General features: G+C 38.5%; 2 protein-coding genes across 2 annotated transcripts in view; one reads left to right on the top strand and one right to left on the bottom strand.

The window, feature by feature from the left end:
- The window catches only part of pigk (phosphatidylinositol glycan anchor biosynthesis, class K), a 42,157-nt gene extending 34,329 nt beyond the window's left edge, over positions 1-7,828 (top strand). The window contains exons 11-12 of the mRNA XM_079379140.1: positions 6,366-6,506; positions 7,271-7,828. Coding sequence (XP_079235266.1) covers positions 6,366-6,482 — 117 coding nt within the window. The 3' untranslated portion in view covers positions 6,483-6,506; positions 7,271-7,828. The remainder of the gene's footprint in view (positions 1-6,365; positions 6,507-7,270) is intronic.
- A 10,286-nt stretch (positions 7,829-18,114) lies between these two features.
- st6galnac5a (ST6 (alpha-N-acetyl-neuraminyl-2,3-beta-galactosyl-1,3)-N-acetylgalactosaminide alpha-2,6-sialyltransferase 5a) overlaps positions 18,115-22,931 on the bottom strand; it is a gene marked incomplete at both ends in the record, with an annotated part of 36,868 nt that continues 32,051 nt past the window's right edge. The window contains 2 exons of the mRNA XM_079380304.1: positions 18,115-18,361; positions 19,479-19,586. Coding sequence (XP_079236430.1) covers positions 18,115-18,361; positions 19,479-19,586 — 355 coding nt within the window. The remainder of the gene's footprint in view (positions 18,362-19,478; positions 19,587-22,931) is intronic.

Below are 22,931 nucleotides of genomic sequence, written 5' to 3'. Positions count from 1 at the left end.
GGAGAAGTTTGGATACTTCTGCCTCGGTGAGGGGACAGAAGGATAAGATGGGAGTTAGAGCAGTGGATGTGGTTGATTGGAGGTCCTGTGTGTTTGGAGTTGAGAACTGGTTACTGATTGTTCTAGTTTTGTCTGTGAAGAAAGTGACAAAGTCGTCAGCTGTTATCGAAGTGGTGGGAGGTGGAGGAGGGGGACAGAGGAGAGAATTAAATGTTCTGAAGAGATTACGCATGTCTGGAGCGCTGTTGATCTTGTTGTGGAAATGTGAGGATTTGGCAGTGTGGACTTCAGTAGAGAAAAATGAAAGCAAAGACTGATACCTACTCAGGTCCGACGGATCATTTGATTTGCACCATTTTCTCTCTGCCACTCTGAGTTTGGTCCGATGCTCACGAAGAACATTGGATAACCAGGGGTTAGAAGGGGCAGCCCGTGCTGGCCTGGAGAAGAGAGGACAGATGTCGTCTAGACAAGAGGTTAAAGTAGAGCATAAAGTGTCAGTAGCTGCATTCACATCCAGAGATGAGAAATGGGTAGGCGAGGGAAGAGAGGAGGATACTACAGAGGAAAGAAGGGAGGGGGAAAGGGAGCGTAGGTTACGTCTGAAAGTAACCGGTAAGGGAGATGGTGGCACCCGGGTAGCAAAATGTAATGAAAATGGTCAGAGATATGTAGTGGTTGTACCAGAATGTTATCTGTATATGTGTTTATATACACAGAATACACACATATATTATGTAAACCAAAAACTTTTATTTTGGATGCGATTAATCGTTTGACAGCACTAATTTTAATATAGTGTTTTTTAGACTAATAATTAAGACTAATCATGAACTGTGTTCACACTTGACTCATGTTCATCCTTCTAGCAACAGTTATTATAAAAACCCATTATTTAAGTGTCTGAAAGGTATAGTTCATCCAAAAATCAACTTATGTGAGCATGATTGTTTGGCTTGTTAGTCATGTTAGGATACAAATAAATAAATAAATAAACAATATTGTTTTTTTTTTTTATTTTTAAAACATTGAGGAAAGTCATGATGGCATATGACTTTGGAGTCCTTTGGAGGTTTTAACAGAACTCAAGAAAAACACAGATTCCCCAGATATGGAGCAGCTTTACAGAGGTCTTAATCTCCATGGAAACTATTATGTATTTTACGCTGTAGTCACAATATGGATAGATTTGAAGCAGTTTAGCACATACAGTGGTGAAAATAGTTTTTCTCACCCTCAAAACAAGCACATCATAGTGATTGGCATAATTAGTAATAATTTGTTATTGAGCATTTAAATACTGCTACAGAAACATACAACTGTATTTCATTGTTTTCAACGATTCTTATGCAGTATGGTAACATTTTTAGCAATAGTCACTTCATTCCTTAGGCCTCTGATTCTCAGTTCACAAGTCTTGATTCTAATTGGTCAAACGCTGTAATCTATGATCAAATTCATAAGAAATAACTGACAACAGATCATTGAATTATTGCTAAAACAATATGGGCACATGATTACATTAAGTAGAGTGTTATATACTGACAACAAGGTTCTGTATTGTATGTGAGTTTACTTTGGCACAGTATCATTGTTGTTCTTGCAGCTTTTTCTGTGGTAGACTACACAACTCTTTGAAATAACAGATATTATTTGGCAAAGTGAAATGTAACTGCAATGCGGCTCAGTTCTGGAAGTACTTCAGAGCCGTGCAGTTATCAAAACCTGTGTCAGAGAATCAGAATCAAGAGTGCTCTGTTATTATTTTGTGCGATCTCCTACATTCTTCTAGTTCCATGTCTTTCATAGCACTCCCATTGTTCTCACATAATCAAATAAGTAAATGGACATGAAATAGTGATTTGGGTGAAATTATTTATTTATATAATAAGTAAGCATGTAATAAGCAGGATCATAATAAATCAGGGTTTTCCAAACGGGGGAAACTGCAGGAGGTTTGTGAGCTGATGAAAAGCTAATAATTAATTATATCCAATGTAAATGAAAATAAATGGAGTTGTACGATAATCACAATATAGCTTAGTGCAATTATCAAATCAAAGACTGTGGGTGAATTAAACAATTTTATAGTCTGATGCTCTGCGTGTTTCAAAGCAAAGTGTGGTGCTTTGTTTATGCAAGCAGCTGGAGATCTGGTGTATTCAGCTTCTCAGCTGACAGTAAATGAAGCAAACTCCATCACTGCATGTGCTGCGAGTTTCACATGCATTTGGGAACACAACGTGTGCTTGGTTCACTTTATTTACAGATTTGCATAATTTTCAACATTTTTGTGGGTAGACGTTTACAGTATTTTGCCAAAATAAAAGGTTTGAATGTTTGAAAATAAGGAATTTAAGACATAAATATTAGTATTTTACTTAAAGCATGTAGTATAAAATAAAAAAAATAATATAATATTCAAATATTTTATTTTACAGTGCAATAGTAATATATTTCTATCTTCTTGTAGAGCTAAAGCAGCAACTACAATAATAATAATAAAATTAATAATATATTGCAATATATTATCACATTTGATTGGGTTTCTAAAAGTGTGAATGTAATGTAAACTGAGAGACTATTTCGACTAAAAAGAGGTTTTATTTTAAAATCCAGCTAGTCAAATATAAAACACAACACAAACTACATTTACCAAAAGATATTACAGATTAAATATTTTATCATATGACCATTAACCAATGCCAGACATTCGTGAACATGCAAATGTGTTAATTATTGAAATATTAACTTAAAATCTCATGGGGTACTTCAAACAAATGTTTTTGCTAAGGTTTGGCAGACAAAAAAGTTTGGAAGGCCCTTGTATAGAGTCAGCTGGTGCTTGTCAAATGAAACCCCCTCAGGATGATGAAAGACCCGTCCTGATCATACTTTCCAGGTTTGTTTTGCAATAATGACTAGCCCATCTGGCCAATGCTATGCAGTTCAGGTGATTTTAGCATGTTGTTATGAGGTGGCTTGAGTGTTCTGGGTGGTTTCTAGGTGGATACTTCCTGGTACAAATCAAAAGAATCCATCCCCAACACTCTTTGATATTGTGGTAATAATCTCTGAATAATCTCACTCCATCCTCCTCTTCCTCATTAACGTGGTTCTAGTTAACTCCAGCTCAGTTCATCGACTGCTCCCGGAGGTGGACTGAGCAGTCTGTCAGAGTCAATCCTTCAGTCCGTGTTTAGTCATGTGAAAAGCCCCTTATGTGGAGTCTTCCCCCTTCCATCCCCCTCTTAGCTATGGAGGTTAACTACCTCAGCACTCAGGATGTCTCCTCCACTGTCCTTCACCCTCAGCTCCAATGTATTAAGCAGATGAAGGCCACTCATTATTGCTATTTTACTGTCTTTTTGAGCAAGAGACATCATCTTGTACCATGTGGTACCATGTGTACCATATGCTCAGGATATATTTATTAACCAAAAAAAGGAAAATTACCCCCCCCCCCCCCCCCCCCCAAATCAAAGTGTGACTAAGTCATGTGGTGCAACCAGGATATAGAAACATCCATGAAATGAAATGTTATAGAGACCAAAACTACAACTATTGTAAACATTTTGTTCATTGAAATTGAGCTGAAATAAATATAAATATTTCATATATATATATATATATATATATACACTAAAACTGAAATCCAAATGTATGAAACCCAAACAGAAAGAAAGACAACACAATTACTAATAACTTAAAAATTTTGTTTTTAATGTTTCTTTTTGAAGTTTGACATTCTGAATACGGAAATCTCTAAACTCAACGTTTTGTATATCAATAACACACTCATGAAAACATGAAAAAAATGTGTTAATTTATACAAAGCTGATCTGTTTAATGTTCCCATCCTTGCAAATGCAAAATATCTTTCAAAATTGAAATGGGTGGTTAATTGCGTTAATTACATTAGTTAGCGTGTAATGTTGCTGTTTGAGCATAAACATTATCTGCTAAATTACGATGCTGAAAGTTCAATGTAAATGGAGCTATTGTCTTTTAAAATTGTGGCAGTTTAATATACAAAAATGGCTCGTAGGGGACTATAACAAGCTACTTCCCGGGTTTGTGTCAACACAACTAGCGGTGCACAATAAAATCTGTTCATAAATGAATTGCAATTCTGCAATCCCTTGTTCCAATCTGAGCCCAATGCGTATTTCTGAGGGAGGGGCTTCATAAAAACAGGAAGTCAGCAGTTTTTAGGAGAAGGGACAGGTAGAGTAATAAAGGAGAATTATGTGAAAAATGTTTTTTTTGTTTTTTTTTTACGAAGCATTAACACGTTAGACTGCACTCCTTATAAACACAATCAAGCTAAGGAAAAAAAGTCAACAAATTTTTGTTACATTGTGTAATTAAATTAAAATGAAAACAAAATCTAAATGAAAAAAATTAAAGTTGATTTGAAATATTAATAAAACTATAACTATAATAAAATAATATATTATATAAATAATACTAACATAACACTAGAGTCAAGATCAAATAATTTGTCCAGTTTTTGACAAGGCAAGGTTGAAAATGTCGTAGAGCTTCTAAGAATTTTTCACTGTTTACTACATTTGAGAAGATTTCCCTTCTCTTTATTTAAGATTTAGTCAATTATTTGTCTCATTGATCCCACAAAATACCATGTTAGAATGGATGCAGACAGCAGAGGACAATATTTTCAGTAATATTTCCAGTCTGTTCATCACACATGACACATAGCTATTGTGTGGCTTCAGAAAACATGGAATATAGTACACATATTTGACATTTTGGAGCTTTTTCCATTCACTTTTATTGATATGGAAATGAGTGCTAAGGACAGTCTTCAAAATATTTCCTTTTCTGTTCCACAAAACACTTTTTTTTGCAACAACATGAGGGTGAGAAAAATAGCTGAATCGCGATGATGATAGGAAGGACCTTGAATGCCAGTATGCTCAAAGGCATAAACAACATGCACTAATGTTCTTTTCCCAAAGCAAAATGTCTCATACAAAGCTCTTTCCCAGTGTTCCAGTGACATCTGCGAGTCAGGTTATGTGCTCTCTGGTGGTCAGCGTGTATGTGTACATGCGCCTGGTTTCTAGGTCAGCGTTGAGTCGGGCCTCAGGCTGTAGCTGTATTTAGGTTGATAATGAAGGGCTGCAGTTAAACGCACTACAGTGCACCTACACTGCAGCAAAGGCCCTCTATTAGAATTGGAAGAGTTATGAGCACTTTCTTTTTAGAGGTTAAATCTTTCTTCTCAGTAAAATATTCAGTCTGCATTAGCATATGGTGAACGTCTGGTGATGCATGTTTAATGGTGGGTGATTTAAATCTATAATATTCATACACAAAGTGATGATGTAGCTATAAATGTGCAAACACTGAGACGGATGAGTCCTGATGCTAAAGTGCATGTTTGCATACATGAGTCTGTATTTCTTTCTTTCTTTTCCTTTTTCTCGCTTTCTCTTTCTTTCTGGTCTTTCATTTCCTCAAATTTGTCATTTTCTTTCCTTTCCTCCTTTGTTTTGTTCTTTTTTGGTTGCTCTTTCTTTCTCTCATGCATTCTTTCCTTTTTTCTTTCTTTCATTCTGTTTTTCATTTGTCAATTTTTACATGCGATTATTTATTTGCTTGATCATTCCCTCCTTTGTCCTTACCATTTGTCTTTCTTTCGTTCTTTCTTTCTTGAGTTCATTCTATTTGCTTTCCCTTTTTTTCTTTTACTTGCGTGTTCTTTCTTTTAATTTTCCATTTCGTTTTTTGTACATTTTTTTTCATTTGTTCATTTTTGCTCACATTCATAACCATTTATTTGATCTTTCTTTTCTTCTTGTGTTCTCTTTTGTTCATTCTTACATTTTCACATGTTCTTTTTCATTCTTTCAGGCGATAATTAATCATTTCTTTTATTATTCTATTGTCTGCTTGCTCTTTACCTCATTCATTCTTTAAATCTGTTTCTTCCAGTTGCTCTTTTCTCATTTGTTGTTTATTTTGTAGTCGATTCACTTTCTTTCAACTTTCTTTGTTCATGTATCCTTTTGTTCAATTTGCTCTTTCTTTCATTTTTTCTTCTTGCATTCGTTTGTTCTGTTAAGTGGGAAACAATGTTTTCCTGTTAGTGCTTTGAAAGTGTTGAAAAGGTTTATGGTTGGTAATAATATTTACTGTTGGCAGTTTTGTGCTTTCCTGTCCTTCAATAACAGCCTCTCTGTAAAGCCTGTATTACATTGTGATTTGTTCAGAAAACAGTTTTGGACTGGAGAGGACATAGTTTGACACTAACCGCATGTACATCAAGAGCAAATGAAATTTAGTCCTTCGTGATATGAAACAGACTCATCTGAGTTGTCGCTGATGTGTCTTCACAGAAACCCAAGCAGAAAGACTGGCACCCTCCTGATGGCTTCATTCTGGGGCTCTGGACTCTGATCTTGCTGGTGTTTTTCAAGACCTATGGCGTCAAACATCTCAAACACATCTTCTGATTCATCCCTCCCAGCACCGCAGAGGTCAAAGAACCCACCGCTTTCATAAAAGAGTCCACCCTAAATTTGTTCATGATTGATTTGGTCAGGAATAGGTTATTTATTTTTTGATGCCAGTTTGTTTTCTTTGGGTTTTGCTGTGTATCATTTTTTTGAAAGTGACATGCTCTGACTTCTTGCATTCAAACATTCTTTGTTGTTTGGAGCTCAGTAGTGAAATCCATTTGAATTTCACACAGGAACTTTCTTTTGAACTAAACACACACAGACAGCTTGCGGGGAGAAGCATACTTCTTGTTTGTTTGTTTGTTTGTTCTTCAATTTTCAGTTATAGTTTCATCTCTTCAGCCCAGAGCAAAGTGAAATTATTTTCAAATATTGTTAATGGCACATGTGGAATTGTAACTTGTAATGAGGGCATGCACTCCTCCCAGATTTCTTCATTTTTTCTTAGTGAGATGAGATGTTTTTTTTTTTTAAAACAAATAATCTAAATCTATTTATCATCTCGTTGTAATAGAAACATCTCATTGTAATACAGTGATGCTCTTTTAAACAGCATGCATCAAATTAAGTATAACAAATGATAACGTGTAATCACTACTGTCCTTAATTTAAATAATATAACATTTCTTTTCCAATTATAGCAATGAGAATGAAATAGTTTTTCACACATATCATTAAGCTGCTGGCAACTGACTGACAAGAAGTGGGTAGAAAATGTCATGAAATTAGTACAAATATTTAATTTCTCCTAAAAATGTTTTTCTTTTTTTTTTATGACATAGACATTTTCATGAGATCATCCTGGAATAAATGTGAGGATTTAATGGACAACAAACAACATTTCCATGTACAGCAACCAAACGGCTCCATTTGCCAGTGGCTGTGTCCTGTATCTGTCCATTAGCATCTCTGCTGCATTTGAACTGTTACGAATGTGCTCTAAAAGGGGTCGACCGAATTCACCCCCAGCTACACAGCAAGTGTGAATGAGAGATTGACAAATTGGACTAATTCAGTTTTTTTTTTTTCTGTCTGTCTAATGCATCATTAACTGTTGGTAACTGAGGATTGTTTAGGAGAGTAGTTTAGAGCTCACATTAAAATATTCACTGGCACTCAAGTTGTGTGAGGAAATGCATTACAAGAATTTCTACAGTGCCATTTTGTCTTTTCCCATTTATGTTCTCCAGCATTTTTCTGTATGTTTTTTATTATAAAACTGGCTAAAGGTGACGTTTTGAATAAAGTCTACACTGAAAAGTCTCTGAAAGCTTTTCATGTTCTGTTCCTTTTAAATTCGAAGGAAAGTAATAAAGCAGAAATGCAGTGGAAAAATAGTGGTTAAAGGAGCTGGAGCTCATTTTTCTGCATGAAATGAAAGAAAACAGAGAACTCACATTTTTCAATGGAGAAGCATTATGAAATGAACTCTCGTAACATAATGTTGAGTTATAAGAGAGCTGTGAATGGATAAACACCTGCTGCAGTTACTGGTTGTGTTGTATACAAATGCCTACCTAATACATATTAAGAAATTTATTTGTGATTTTAATTATGCTAATTTCATATTTTAATCATGCACCAGTTGATGCTATTTCATTAGTACCCATTTAAAAGGTTTGCTTTTTTCCACAAAATTCAAAGTTGAAACGTGTTTAACGGTTGATTCAATACAGTCAATAAATAGAGGTCAACATGGATTCACTCTGCTTTCACTCATCAGTAGGATTCTGTCATTGACATTTCTAAATGGGCCCAGGAATACTTCCAGAAACCACTGTCAGTAAACACAATCTGCTTTGCCATCTGCAGATGCCAACTAAAGCTCTATCATGCAAAAAGGATATGTGAACATGGTTCAGAAGTGACGTCGTGTCCTGTGGGCCAAGGCTCATTTAAAATGGACTGTTTCAATTGGAAAAGTTCATCATTACATTTCCTTATATGCAGACATTATTGTTATTTTTCTGTCAGATCCCGAACAGTCGGTCCCTATACTGTTAGATCTTATAAAATCATTGGTAACACTTTCTATGAAGCCCGTATTTACAATACATTATAAAGGTATTCTTAAGGCGTTATAATGAATGCATAATGCATTATAAAAAAACTTATAATGTGTTATTAAATTTCATGAAGAATCATAACATCAATTATAATACATTATAGTGCTTACGTATTTGTGGTTATAACTTTTAAGAGTATGATTATTTATAATACCCAATGAACACCATATTAAATCTACTTTTTAAATCCATTTTTAATGGGCTATATCATAGCTTGACATTGTTTATTTAAGATCTGCACAGTATCTTACTACATTTCTTGAGTGCAATGTTTATATATATAAAACTAATTGTATTAGTAGACTTAGGTAGGGTAGGTAGAACGTTCACATGCTTGCAAAGTATCCTATACTCAGTTTGTCTGTTGAGGAACCATCAAAACATGTCGTTTTGATAGTTGACATGTAGTTGCAGAGTTACTTATCAACAGCTGTCTAAACTGTGCCATCAAAATAATCAAACTGATATTATATATGTATATATATACAGAGCCCTCCAAAAGTATTGGAACAGTAAAGACAAAATTGCTCTGTTGGCTGTGGAGTCAAGACATTTACAAATATGATTAAAAGATGAATATGAGACAAAACTACAGAATTTCACATTTTATTATTGGGTGATTCAACACATAGATGTTTTACCAAATAAAAAGAACAGCACTTTTAGAGTTTCATCCCTCTCTCTGAAGTGAGCATAAGTATTGGAACAGTTGCCTCACAGGTCTTTCTAAGTGATCAGCTGTGTCCTGTTGCATTAATTGTTCAGATATCAAAAGCAGGGAATGTGTCGTATTAATTATATCCATTACTTCTGCATTCTGAATCTTGAATTCGATGATGACACACACAAACCAGGATGAAGATGAGGGAGCTGACTTTGAGAGAAAAGCAAGCAATTTGGATGCTAAAAGAAAAGAAGAAATCAATTATAGCTATAGCAAAAACAAAGGGCATGGAGAAATCAAGAGTTTGGAAACCACCAGCGACACCAGAAACCAACAATGACCTGATCGGTTGAGAAAACAAGTTCAAGTTCAAGTTGAGCTTTATTGTCATTCCGCTACATGTGGAACGAATATACAGTGGAACGAAATGTTGTGCCTCGCAGGACCACGGTGCTACATAAATACATACAACAATGAAGTAAAAACACTATAAACTTATACACAACTAACCTACTGACAGATTTTAAATATAAGTATACTATATATAAGTATTTACCCTATACAAACTAAAAAATACAAACTATACAAATGCTTCACATAAATATTTACCCTATACAAACTAAAAAATAAAAGATAAAAAATGCAGTGCTTCACAAATACTGTACATGTGCAAGGAGAAATGTTTTGAGTCAAGCAGCTGGTTGGGGAACAGTACAGGATGATTTGTAGTGCATGAGCATGTAAACATGCATATATTGCTGAGTCTTTTGTGAACTATATATATATAGATGTTTAAAGCAAATATGTCATATTACACATTCATCTGTTCTGATAACTGATCTTATGGCTGTTTGAGAAAAAAATTACTATGCATGTTTATTTGTTACCATGTACATGCACTTCAGGTAAGTACCTTGTGTTACCACTCATTTGCCTGTAGGTACAATATATTTACAATGTATGTACCAGGGAAGTACACGTACAGTAAAATAAAGTGCTACCGAATTAGTTTTGAGTTGACAAAACCAAACCAGTCCAATCCGGCTTTGTTGGTACCATGAAGCTGATCATCAACTTTCTCTGTCAACTCAGGCTTGATCCTGAGTTAATGGAGCACGTGCACATGAAAGCGTCACATCAGTAATGAGCAGCCAATCACATGCCTTGAAACTGTGATTCACTTCTTGTGAGAGAGTCAGTGCGATTCACTACCAAAGATTAAAAGATTAAACAATATGAAAAATTTAAACACATTTACCCAGCAAGATGAAAAAAATCTATCCATGAAAGAGGAAAACTTATCTTACCATATAAGTGCAAGTAAAAGTTGTAAATTTTATAATATTTTTAGATATAAAAACACTTAAAAATCTAAACTCATATCTAGTCATGTTTACAGCTATTGATTTTAAAACATATTTATATTGCATATTATCTATATGTTTATATTAATTTAAAATAAAAGCTTAATAATTACTATTAAACTAAGCTGGCTTGTGTAATGGATTAAGGGTATAATAATTATATAAATAATAAAAAATAATCTCTAAATATCAGATGATTTTATCTTTAAAAATGTTTTACTATGTAGCGTCCTTTAATTTGGAGTAAGAGAAACGTCTCGGTTACGTATGTAACCCTCTTTCCCTGAAGGAGGGAACAGAGACGGATGACTGACGAAATTGGGATCTCGCCAGAGAGACCAATCCACTTCGAGTGTAACTAAACGAGCCAATGGACATTGGCATGCGACCATTGCATCCAGCTGCCGCTGATCACAGCATGAGTATAAGAGGCAGCAGGTGCACCGCATTAATTCATGCTTTCGCTGAGGAGCCAAGCCGGTGACCCAGCAGCTCAGCGGTGGTACAGCGACTGTGGCAACTGGACGTGACATCTCCGTTCCCTCCTTCAGGGAACAAGGGTTACATACATAACCGAGATGCTCCCTTTCCCTTTCGACGAAATTGGGATCCCTACCAAAGCGCCACAGGAGCTGCCCCTTCCAGTGCCCTGTGTAGGCCTCCTGATCCTTCCTATAAGGCAGACAATAGGACCAGGCAGAACGTGGTCTGCCAGGGGAAACACGGCTCTAATAAGCATACCGCAGAATACACATAAGGGATCCCAGCAGGGTCTCTCATATAGGCACTAGCCTCACACCAGATTTAAGGAATTCATTGGCTGAAAGGCCTGGCGCCGGACGGTCTGCCACATCTGGACGCCAGAGTGCTGGAGGAGTCGACAGGGTTTACCTGGTTAAGGAACTCTCTGGAGAATTAGGCGTAAGGACGCCGCAAGCCGACTCTGAGTGGGGTCTCTCAGTGCCACTACCCGTTTGAGGTGAGAACACAGGAGGAAACCGGTTCAACACGTAGGCTATAAAACCTAGCGAACGTGTTGGGAGTCGCCCAATTCACAGCTCTACAGATGTCTACTAGAGAGGCACCAAGAGCCAGCGCCCAGGACGATGCGCCACCCCTAGAGGAGTGAGCACGCAGGACACACCTAGTGCTTCATAAGCCAAGGTGATGGCGTCCACTATCCAGTGGGCCATCCTCTGCTTGGAGACAGCCTTCCCCTTCTGCTGTCCTCCAGACAAAGAGCTGTTCTGAGGTCCTAAAGCAATACGTTCTATCCACGTACTGATGCAGTGCGCGTACAGCACAGCGAAAATCTAGGGCTGGGTCTGCCTCCTCCAGCCTGGTCCCTGAAGGGAGTGGTAGGAACCTTGGGCACATAGACGGGCCGGGGCCTCAGTGTTGCACTAGAGTTAGCCGGCCCAAACTCGTCGACCGAAAATGCCTGCAGGTCCCCCACCCTCTTGATCGAGGCCAATGCAGTCAGGAGTAGGGTTTTCATAGAGAGAAACTTCAACTCGACTGACTGCAAAGGCTCAAAGGGGGCAGTTTGTAGGGCTCTTAGCACCAATGCCAAATCCCAAGAGGGTGTGTGGGTAGGGAGGGAGGCCTAGGAGGATTTAACCTCCTGGCCCCCCTAAGAAACCTGACAACCAGATCGTGCTTTCCCACCGACCTCCCCTCTATGGGGTCGTGGTGAGCAGAAATAGCAGCAACATAAACCTTAATGGTGGAGGGGGACAGCCTACGCTCCAACCCTTGTTGCAAAAAGGAAAGCATGGCTCTGATCGAACATCTCCGGGGGTCCTCATAGTGAGAGGAACAACATTAGACACAGGTTCCACGTCAGGGCATAGGCCCGTCTTGTGGACAGTGCACGTGCTGAAGCGATAGTGAGTGCTACCTCCTGGGGTAGGTCACCTAGAACCTCCGCATTCCATCCAGGGACCACACGTGGAGTTTCCACAGGTCCAGACGCTGGTGCCAGAGGGTGCCCCGTCTCTGAGAAAGCAGATCCTTTCTCAGAGGAATCGGCCAGGGAGGGGCTGTCACGAGGAGCATGAGTTCCGGGAACTAAGTCCTGTTGGGCCAATATGGAGCCACTAACAAGACCTGCTCCTCGTCCTCCCTAATCTTGCACAGTGTCTGTGCAAGTAGGCTCACTGGGGGGAACGCATATTTGCGCAGACCCCGGGGCCAGCTGTGTGCCAGTGCATCCGTGCTGAGCGTTGCCTCGGTTAGGGAGTAGAACCACTGGTAGTGGGTGGTTTCTGAAGATGCAAACAGGTCCATCTGAGCAACTCCGAACCGTCCCCAAATCAGCTGAACTGCCTGGGGATGGAGTCTCCACTCCCCTGGAAGTGCAGCTCGTCGGCTGCCCGATTGAACACTCCTGGGATGTGGATGGCACGAAGGGACCTGAGATGCTTCTGACTCCAGAGGAGAAGGTGGCGGGCGAGTTGCGACATGCTATGGGAGAGTAAACAGTCTTGCTGTTTGATATACGCAACAGTTGCAGTGTTGTCCGTACGGACCAGAACGTCCTTGCCCTGAAGGCGCCCTCTGAGGCGGCTCAAAGCAAGGCATACTGCTAGCAGCTCGAGGCAATTGATATGCCAACGCAGTTGGGGACCCGTCCATACTCCTGACGCCGCGTGCCCGTTGTACGTGGCTCCCCAGCCGGAGGCCGAGGCATCCGTGAATACCACAGCATGCCTGGATACCTGCTCCAGGGGCACTCCTGCCCAAAGGAACGAGGGATCTGACCACGGGCCGAAGGATTTGTGGCAGGCCGGTGTAATCTGAATCCAGTGAGTACCGCGTTTCCACGCCCACCTCGGGATTCAGCCAGGGAGCCAGTACTGAAGCGGTCTCATATGGAGCAGACCGAGCGGAACTATGGCCGCAGCTGCAGCCATATACCCCAGGAGCCTCTGAAAGAGTTTGAGTGGGACCGCCGTGCTGCCTGATAAAGTCTTGAGGCAGTTCAGCACCGACTGAGCACATTCCTGGGTGAGGCGTGCTGTCTGGTTGACCGAATCCAACTCCATGCCGAAAAAAGAAATCCTCTGTGTTGGCACGAGTTTGCTCTTTTCCCAAATGACCCGAAGGCCCAACTGGCTGAGGTGCCTGAGCACCAGGTCCCTGTGTGACCAAGTATGAGCCAGTCGTCCAGGTAGTTGAGGATGCGCACACCCCGTTCTCTCAGGGGAACAAGGGTCGCCTCTGCAACTTTGGCGAAGGGGACAGCCCAAAGGGCAGGACCTTGTACTGATATGCCCGACCCTCGAACGCGAATCGCAGGAATGGTGTGTGTCACAGGAGAATCATGACATGAATTGACGTGTCCATCAGGTCGATCGCTGCAAACCAATCTAGGGGACGGACGCACCTGAAAATGCGTTTCTGCATCAACATCTTGAACGGCATTTTGTGAAGTGCACGGTTCAAAACTCACAGATCCAAGATCGGTCGTAACCCACCGCTTTTCTTGGGCACAATGAAGTAAGGGCTGTAAAACCCCGACCTCAAATCGGCTGGAGGGACCGGCTCTATCACGTCTGCTATTTCCACACATAAGGACTGCGATTTCCACATGTAAGACAGGGGCATCGACGGCCTTGAACTTGCGGGGACAGTGGGCGAACTGAATCGCGTAGCCGAGACTGATGGTCCGCAGGAGCTACCGAGATGGACTGGGGAGTGTTAGCCAGGCTCCGAGAGACCGTGCCAGCAGGACCAACGGGGCCACCAACGTACCCACGGTGGGGCAGCAAGGTGGAACACAGGGACCTGGCCTGGGGCCTGTGATGGCCTGGAACCCGACTCGAGGCTTGTGACAGCCCGGAGTGGGATGACTTGAAGTGGCGACTCGAGTGCTACCGCCCTTACCTGGTTCCAAGAATGGGCAGGGGTGGTGCTCTTGGGCAACCCACTGCTGCCCGCTGTCTTGAGACCCGGAGACTGAGGAAACCGCTTTTTTATTGAAGTTTTGGGTACCGCTAGCTTCTGGGCCAACGGCAGCATTAAAACAGAATGAATGAATCATTTATATAGCGCATTTATTGTGTATTGCCGTACACCCAAAGCGCTTTACAATCATGTGGGGGTCTCTCCTCAACCACCATCAGTGTGCAGCATCGACTTGGAATGAAATAAAAGATTATCCACCCGACCCTCCTCCGGGGGAGGGAGTGGTGCAGTCACTATCTCCCGACGAGCAGTCTCCTCCATCTCTGGGTCGCCCGTCTCAGGGCCTCTTGCACTTGCGCTTGCCGCAAGGTTTGGCGGGGGCCTGGACGGGCTGGGCGTCCTGCCTGTGACCGGCTCCACGACGCTGCCTGGTAGAAGGCTGCTGCGGCTGTGTGGGAGCTGGGGCGGCCACAGGGGGGTGCCCACGGTGACGAGCAGGCTGAGGGGTTGCAGCCGGAGTGGAAGCAGCAGGTTTTCTCCGGCGCATGTTTTTTTTTTCTTTTTTTTTTGATTGCCTCAGTCTGCTTCTGTGCTGCCGAGAACTGCTGGGCAAAGCTCTCGACAGCATCGCCGAAGAGGCAGGTCTGTGACACGGGAGCATTCAGGAACAGTACATTTCATGATTTTGTGATATGAAATAATTTAGCATGTAATTCCAGGGTTGGTTTAACTTGCTCATATATTTGGGGTTTAATTATAGCTCAGCACCCTGTGATTTCATCTCTCTGTTTTCTCAGAGCCAGAGACGTTTGTCTCTCAGTCAGCAACTCACTGTTTGGAAAATAGCTGGGCCACCATGGATCAATACACCACCAAGAGAAAGACTCCTAGTGTAGTAATCTAGGTCTAGCTGCAGTGCCCCATATTGCTTTATTTCTCACCAATTCTCTCTTTCGATATCATACCACAGTGCCACACTTGAGCTATTCTGTTCATTGTGTTTTCTCTCCACAAACTGGAGATGAGAAAGTAGTCTTGTGTTACACTAACAAGAACACGTGTATACTGTACCAGTATTGTGGGTTTAATGTAAATTAAGCTTAACTGAATCATTATTTTAGTATTAATAATAATAATAATGATAATCTAAATGATAATCTTATTTCAGCTATTTTATTTTTTAATATTTATTTTAATTTTAAATGAGTTTTTATTATAAGAATGGTTTAATTATAATAACCCTGAACAATATTTAAAATCTAACATGAAAAATTGTAAAAACAACTGTACAACTCTATAATACAGAGTTGTATAACTGTACAACTCTATAGTGTATATAAGACACAAGTTTTAACAAGAAAATTAGTGCACGTTCTTTTATAAAATTATAAGCTTCACATGCAATCCTATCCAATCCATCATAAATTTGCCCTATTAACTTTTATTGTGAGAGCCTCGTTACAGCCTTGTTTTTTAAAGAATGAGTTGAAATGATTATTTTTGAACTTTTGAACCTGGAATATTCCTTTAATTAACCTTTTAGCTAAAATGAACTCAATTATTGTGGCAAGATCAATTAAGATAACAACCCTATTATTATTATAGGAATGACTTTATCTTGAAAACATTTTTCTTGCTGTTTGCTCAAAACTTGCTGTTTTTCAAAGTGAGACTTGATTTCCTCTACAGCTGTAAGCATACAGAAATAATAGTCGCTGAATTCTTGTTTCCCCTCAAGATAGACAGGCATTTCAGCATTTATACAACCAACAGTAGCTTTTGCAATAATTCAAGCTATAATAAGGCGACTCATCACTCACAGCTGTGCAGCATATCTGCAAACATTTGTGCATTCAACAGCAATGCCAACTTGTCAGTCATCTGGGGCGCATTAATGCGACGACTGCTTTAACAGTCCCGACGCGTGTGTACATTTGCGTGACTGACAGGTGCAGCGCAGTCATGGTCAACGATGCATGGCCTCCTGCTGTGACGGCCGTAATTACACCTCTGTGCATCCTGTACACCTCTGACACGCTCCTCTCCAGACTGACCAGAAAAATAATGGATGTTGGGTTTCAATTTCATTTTTATATGCTCCTTGTTGCCCTTATGCTGCTGCATTTCTTGTGGATCCTTACGCATTCCAGCAGGATTCATTTTTAGATATTTCAGCTTTGATAAATGTGAGAAAGCTCGATCAAAACTGTAGAATCACACTGCATATTAATTATTTTTTTAACAAAAGAACTGTTTATTGTTCATGTTAAAACATTTAAAATCAGTCTCACAATCAAGTACAATCGTTTGCACCTTTTATCGGTTTAACACTTAAAGCAGTGCAATGAGTTTGGAAAATTGCTCTCATTTTTCATTCTCAAGATAATTAAATAAATTAAATAAATAAATAAAAATCCAGTGTAAGTTGGGATAATAAAATAGGAAAATAAAAAACATAAAAGGATTAAAAACTGTATTTCGAAATTCACCTGTTATACATTTCAAGATAATGTCTTTAAAAAGTTTTGAATTATACACTCCTAAAAATAAAGGTTTCAAAAGGGAGTCTTCACAGCAATGCCATAGAAAAAACATATTTTGTTCCAAAAAAAAATCCACCCATTTCAACTTAAAAATTAGCTGTTTACGCCTTATTTCTAAGTCTACTCACCTTGGTTGTACAAGTCATTTCAACTTGAATTACATTAAACCAAATTGAATTTCATATAACTTTTTCTCAACTTAATGTAAAAACATAAGTTGCCATGACTTACTAATCATACAATTTTTTTACTGTGAGCCTTTCTATGGACAGAAAGTTCTTAAAAGAACTGCGATTATATTTGAATAATCGAAAGATGTTTTTTCCACTGTAAAAGAGACTTGTTGCAGTTAAAAGTTTTTAATGGAACCATCAATGCTAATAAAGAAACCTTTATTTTTAAGAGTGTAAACGTCGTTAATACGCTGGATATTGTTGGGTTGATTATTTAAGTCAACATGAATCAAAAAATTGGCTGTTTTTACTTTCTTAGTGCACATTTCAGGCCTCACTGTGAACAGTTGATCTCTTTCTGTTATTTTAAAAACTATCTTCACAACCTTTCATAAAAATTAATCCAAAAAAAGACATTTCCTTGCATTTCCTGTTCTGCTGATGTCAAAAACCACTGTCTTCTAACAGAGACCATTTTTCACAATCAAAGTTGGATAAAATCAAGTGCGGATAAAATCAATGAATCCTGTTTCATTCAATAATATGTCATATTACAAAAGTAAAATAACCTGTTTTACATTGTCTTTAGCACAAATTTTGTTGCGGGCAGATCCTCGACACTCCAGAGCTCTTTGATCTGCCACCCTTTCTAATTTGTCCTATACACCGCATAAAACTAAGAACTCCCAGTGATACTCAATGAGCTGCTGAAATATGGATGCATACAGACTACTGGAATGCCTTAAGAAACAATGAATGTGCAAATGAAAAGGTTTAAGCATCAGTTCTCCTTGAAACCGAGTCTCTCTCAGTCAGTCCGACACGTAAAGCTCCATCCACACGGCAACAGGAATTAGCCAGTGATCCATCTGAGGCAGTTGGAGATCTTTGAAGGCTCTGGTGAGAGTCACGTCTTCTGCGATCGGGGAAAGGCTGTGGTTGCCGTGCTGTTTCTTGGTAACGGCGGCGGACTCCAGTCCGGCTGGTAGAAATGGATGTTGAACGTCCGAGCCCAGCTGGCAAAGACCCGCTTCTCTGTGATGAAGCGATGGTGGCTGCCTCGCCGGCCTCGCTCATGGGAGATGTACATGGCACATTCGTCCGGACCCGTCGGTTCGTAGTAGTGATATGGGACAGAAGGGTGCTGAGAATCCCTGTACATAATGAGAGCAGAGATTAAAATGGGGACCATGTTAAGGTACCATTTCATTCCCTGATTCCCAAATTAATCCTGAGCTAGATATTCATTTTCAAGGCAATTAACCTGATTTGGTTCAGAGAATAACTGGCTTTAAGGGGAATAAATTGATTTTATGTAATACATTATGGTTGCAAAATGGCTGGGGGGAGAGGTCATGCCTCAGCGGGGAATCACAATGAATCATTTAATTTCGGTTATTTTTCTTGTAGCACTGGTACACAGCAGGGGCTACTGTGGCAATATAACCCACTGTGCAGGGAGAAAACCCTGAACAAACACGCAGAAAGACCAGATCTTTGACCACATTGGAAATATGTGATTCACAATAGAATTTTAACATGGAAATGAACAGAAAGGTTTAGAAACATTTTAAACAACATCCATATTTTTAATTATAGTTATACCAGTTATCATATAACTAAAAATGATATTTTATTTAGACAAAATATTATAGAAAGGGCTATAATATGAAATTCATTACATATTTTTAATATCAGTGCATAATTATTTCTAGGTCAGCAATCTTATCAATCTTACTGTATAAATTCAAATGTCAAAAGTTCTTTATATCTACGCCACTGATAAAAAGTTTGGGTTAAGCAAGACGTTTTGAAATAATTTTTTACTTTTATTCAACAAGGACACATGCAATTTATCAACAAAACAAAATTATATTGTTATTGTTGTTACACCCTCTATTCATCAAAGAATTCTGAAAAAAAGTATTACAGTTTCCACAAAAATATGAAGCAGCAGAAACATTTTCAACTGAAACATTTCATGAGCAACATTTTAAATTATTATTTCAAAATACATTCCAATAGAAAAGTTTTAAATTGTTATAAAATTCCACAGCATTATGTTTTACTGTATTTTGGAATAAATGCAAAATAAAAGACTTTCAAAAACATCTTAAATCTTAAGAAAAAATCTATATCTATAAAAATCATATTTTTGAATAGTGTATGCAAAATCAAAAAGAATGCAAAATAATCTTTTCACTAATGGTCTCAGGTTTAGACCTCACTGCATGCTGAAACCCAAAAGCCAAGCAGTGAAATCTGACTTACCTACAGAAATCCGGAGGCACCATGCCGTACACATTGATTCTGTCACAGAGCTCTAAGGCAATAGTCATTGTGAACCAGCCTGTGCTTAACCACGAGTTAGAGATTCTCCTGAAAGAGAAACAGAGAGAGAGAGAGTGTGACTGTCTGCTGAAAACAATATGAATATCAAACTGCGAGGCATGCTGTAGTTAACATCCCAGAAGATATTTCCGTTAGAAATTCCACACACGCAAGCCTAAGATTCTGTTGCGTTTAGAGTGCTGTCCAGCTGTCAGGATCATTTCTAGAACCGAACGTTATCATCAGCTGCTCATCAGTTCTGCCAACCTGCCGTCTGACATGAAAGCCCTGGTGAATCTTTGACAAATAACACATTAATAAAGGAAAACAAACAGCATTAGTGAACAACAACCCGGATGTGATTGATTAGAAGCCTCTGATTACTGTTAAATTACCTCAGACAACAGAGCATCACTGTCTGGCAGATGCAACGTAAATAATCTCTCGTGCATGCGCTAGAATATCCGATGGAATTAGTCAACATCTGAACTATAACCTCTGCACAGTTCACACAGAACGTGTTTTTGCATACCACTGCACTACTTTTCCATTGTTTTTAAATTATTTTTTCAAAAGCAGTATCTAACGCATGACATGGCATCCAAAAAATGCAGTGCATAAGGTACAGTAAACAAAATTTTTGCTGTGTTTTTGTCATTTTAATTCGTTTTTGCCTATATAGATTTCTTTCGATTTTAGTTTTGTTATTTTAGTGCATCAGGATAAACTAAATGAAAATGTTACCTTGGTAACTAGCTGAAATAAAATAAGTGTAATGTGTTTCTTTGTCTTATTTTATTTCAATTAATGTTTTTTTTAATTTCAAGTAACAAAAATTGTGCTCTTGGAATGCCACTTCAGGCCCATAATTCATATCAGTAACACATTATTTGAAGTTTTGCATAATGCATTATAAACGTAATCATAATGTTTGTTGTTGTAATTCATTATATCTTTTCATAAATAATTGTAACCAAAGTTAAAATGCATTATGTTTTAATGCATTATACTTTCTAAAGGTGTAACAATGAATGGATAAGTAAGGGATTATAAATGTTATAAATTAATAATACATTTATTTGAATAAAAAAATGTTGGTAACACTTTATTTTAAGGTGTCATAATACTAGTTAAGTACTTAGTAGTAGCCGTTGCACTTACATGAAACAAAATGTACTTACCGTGTAACTAAGTTATGGAGCAGCCTGTACCTACAGTTTGTAATTATATACATGTAATAGGCAGCTACTGTTACACATATGTAACAGACCGAGTCTGTTACACAGCTACTTATGCAACCAAAGATTGTTAAATATGTGTTGCAGACTTTATACTACATAATTATAAATGTAAGTACACAGACATAAGCTACGTATATCAAGATTGTACTTAAGTGTACTTCATGTGTATCTATACTGTACACCTTATCCAGCTGCACCTTAGTTTGATTTAACCCACCAGTACACAGCTTAACTAATGCCTTTCTAATTACATTAAAATTACAGAATATTACACAGGCATAAGCTACTTAAAATAAAGGGTTACACTTTATTTCGATGGTCCACTTTAGACATTCTACTAACTATAAGTAACTTAGTAACTACATGTCAACTAATTCTCATTAATTTGCAACTACATGTCTACTAACTCTCAGTAGGTTAGGTTTAGGGTTAGTAGCATAAGTTGACATATACTTGCAAAGTTTCTCATAGTCAGTATGTTGTATGTTGTGGACCCATCAAAAGAAAGTGTTAGCAGATATTAAGCAGACAGTCTACTAATACTCTAGTTGACTGCTAGTTGACATGTAGTTGTAAAGTTACTTACTGGTAGAATGTCTAAAAAGGACTATCGAAATAAAGTGTTACCAAATAAAGTGCATCAAGAGTGTACTTAAGTGTATAAGTAGCTGTGTAACAGACTCGGTCTGTTACATATGTGTAACAGTAGCTGCCTATTACATCTACATAATTACAAACAGTAAGTACAGGCTGCTCCATAACTTAGTTATGTAATGTAGTAAGTACATTTTGTTTCATGTAAGTACAACGGATACTACAAAGTACTTAACTAGGTAATTACTCTGTATTATGACACCTTAAAATAAAGTGTTACCAAAATGTTTTATAAGGGATTATACTTAAAGAATTCAAGTAAACTCTAATCAAACATCAAATAAGTTCTGACTGGCTGTTGTTATGCCACTTCATAAACCAATTTCACTTTTAGGGCCAGATTTAAACGGGGAAAATTAGCGTTAGAGCGCAATTCCATAAAAGCGTGGATGGGAAGGGAAAATTATGCGGGTGATTTCCTGGCAAGTTGCACATTAAAGAACACAGTCTACACACGATCACAAATTACTGCCTACTTTCAGCCTACTTTTTGGGGATGTTAAATAATGCCGCAAATAACAGTGAATTGACAAGTGCAAATCGTAGTAAATCGCGTTGTGTGATTCATTTAAATACTCTCCTCCCATAAATTTACAGATCAAAAGGGAAACTCCTAAAAATGAAAGGTAAGTCACAAAAATATCTCCACGCCTTTTCAGTGCTAATTTCCCACTGCGTGTCTTGAAATCCTGACAGTAGTTTTTTAACGCCAAATGAGGGTTTGCGCTGGCGCAAGCTGATAGTAAATCTGGCACTTAGTGTCTATATACAAATCACATAGCACTGTCACTACTTTTTGTGTTTAATAGTTTCATAAAGTTCTAATTTCTCAGCATACTGCCTATTTTACTAGAAGACATCAACTGAAAAGATGGTGTTCAAAAAGTTAAAAAATATACATGGCTTACTCATGAATTATCAAGGTGGAAGAACTAATATGATTTTCTGAGCTGTATTTGAAGAGCAAATACAGGATGTTTGACTCAATATAAAACTATGTATGACTGTCAGATGAAGGTGAAACCATTCAAGGATAAATAAGCCCCTGAAGATATAAATAAAATCATAAATACAGTGAACTTCTTGTGCTAATATCTATTAGTGCATCTTGAGAAGAAATAAACAATGTATGTAACGCACATGGCGATACTCAGTCTTTTCTTAGAGGACAATGATATTTAGTGGATGAAGAGATCTTACAGAAGTGTGTGTGGTACAGTATAACATGAGACTGCTCATAAAGGCAAAATGAGGATGTCCACCGCCTCTGCATTTCAACTATCCAAAGACTTCAAGTTTGAGGTTCTATTTTTGCCCTAAATGTCATGACATTGAACATACAGTATGTGCTTGACCAAACATAATATTTAATGTTCAATATCCAGCAAATACTATCCAGATATCATGGAAACATATTGCTTAGATCAACGCTCAGAATCCCTATGAACACATTCTGACAGACTGTATTCTCCAAAGCAGGATTGTTTAGAATCCAATG

Source organism: Barbus barbus (genome assembly GCF_936440315.1).
Source record: "Barbus barbus genome assembly, chromosome: 26".
NCBI lineage: Eukaryota > Metazoa > Chordata > Actinopteri > Cypriniformes > Cyprinidae > Barbus > Barbus barbus.
Note: the sequence above shows the minus strand (reverse complement) of the source record. Positions and strands in the feature narration are given on the sequence as shown.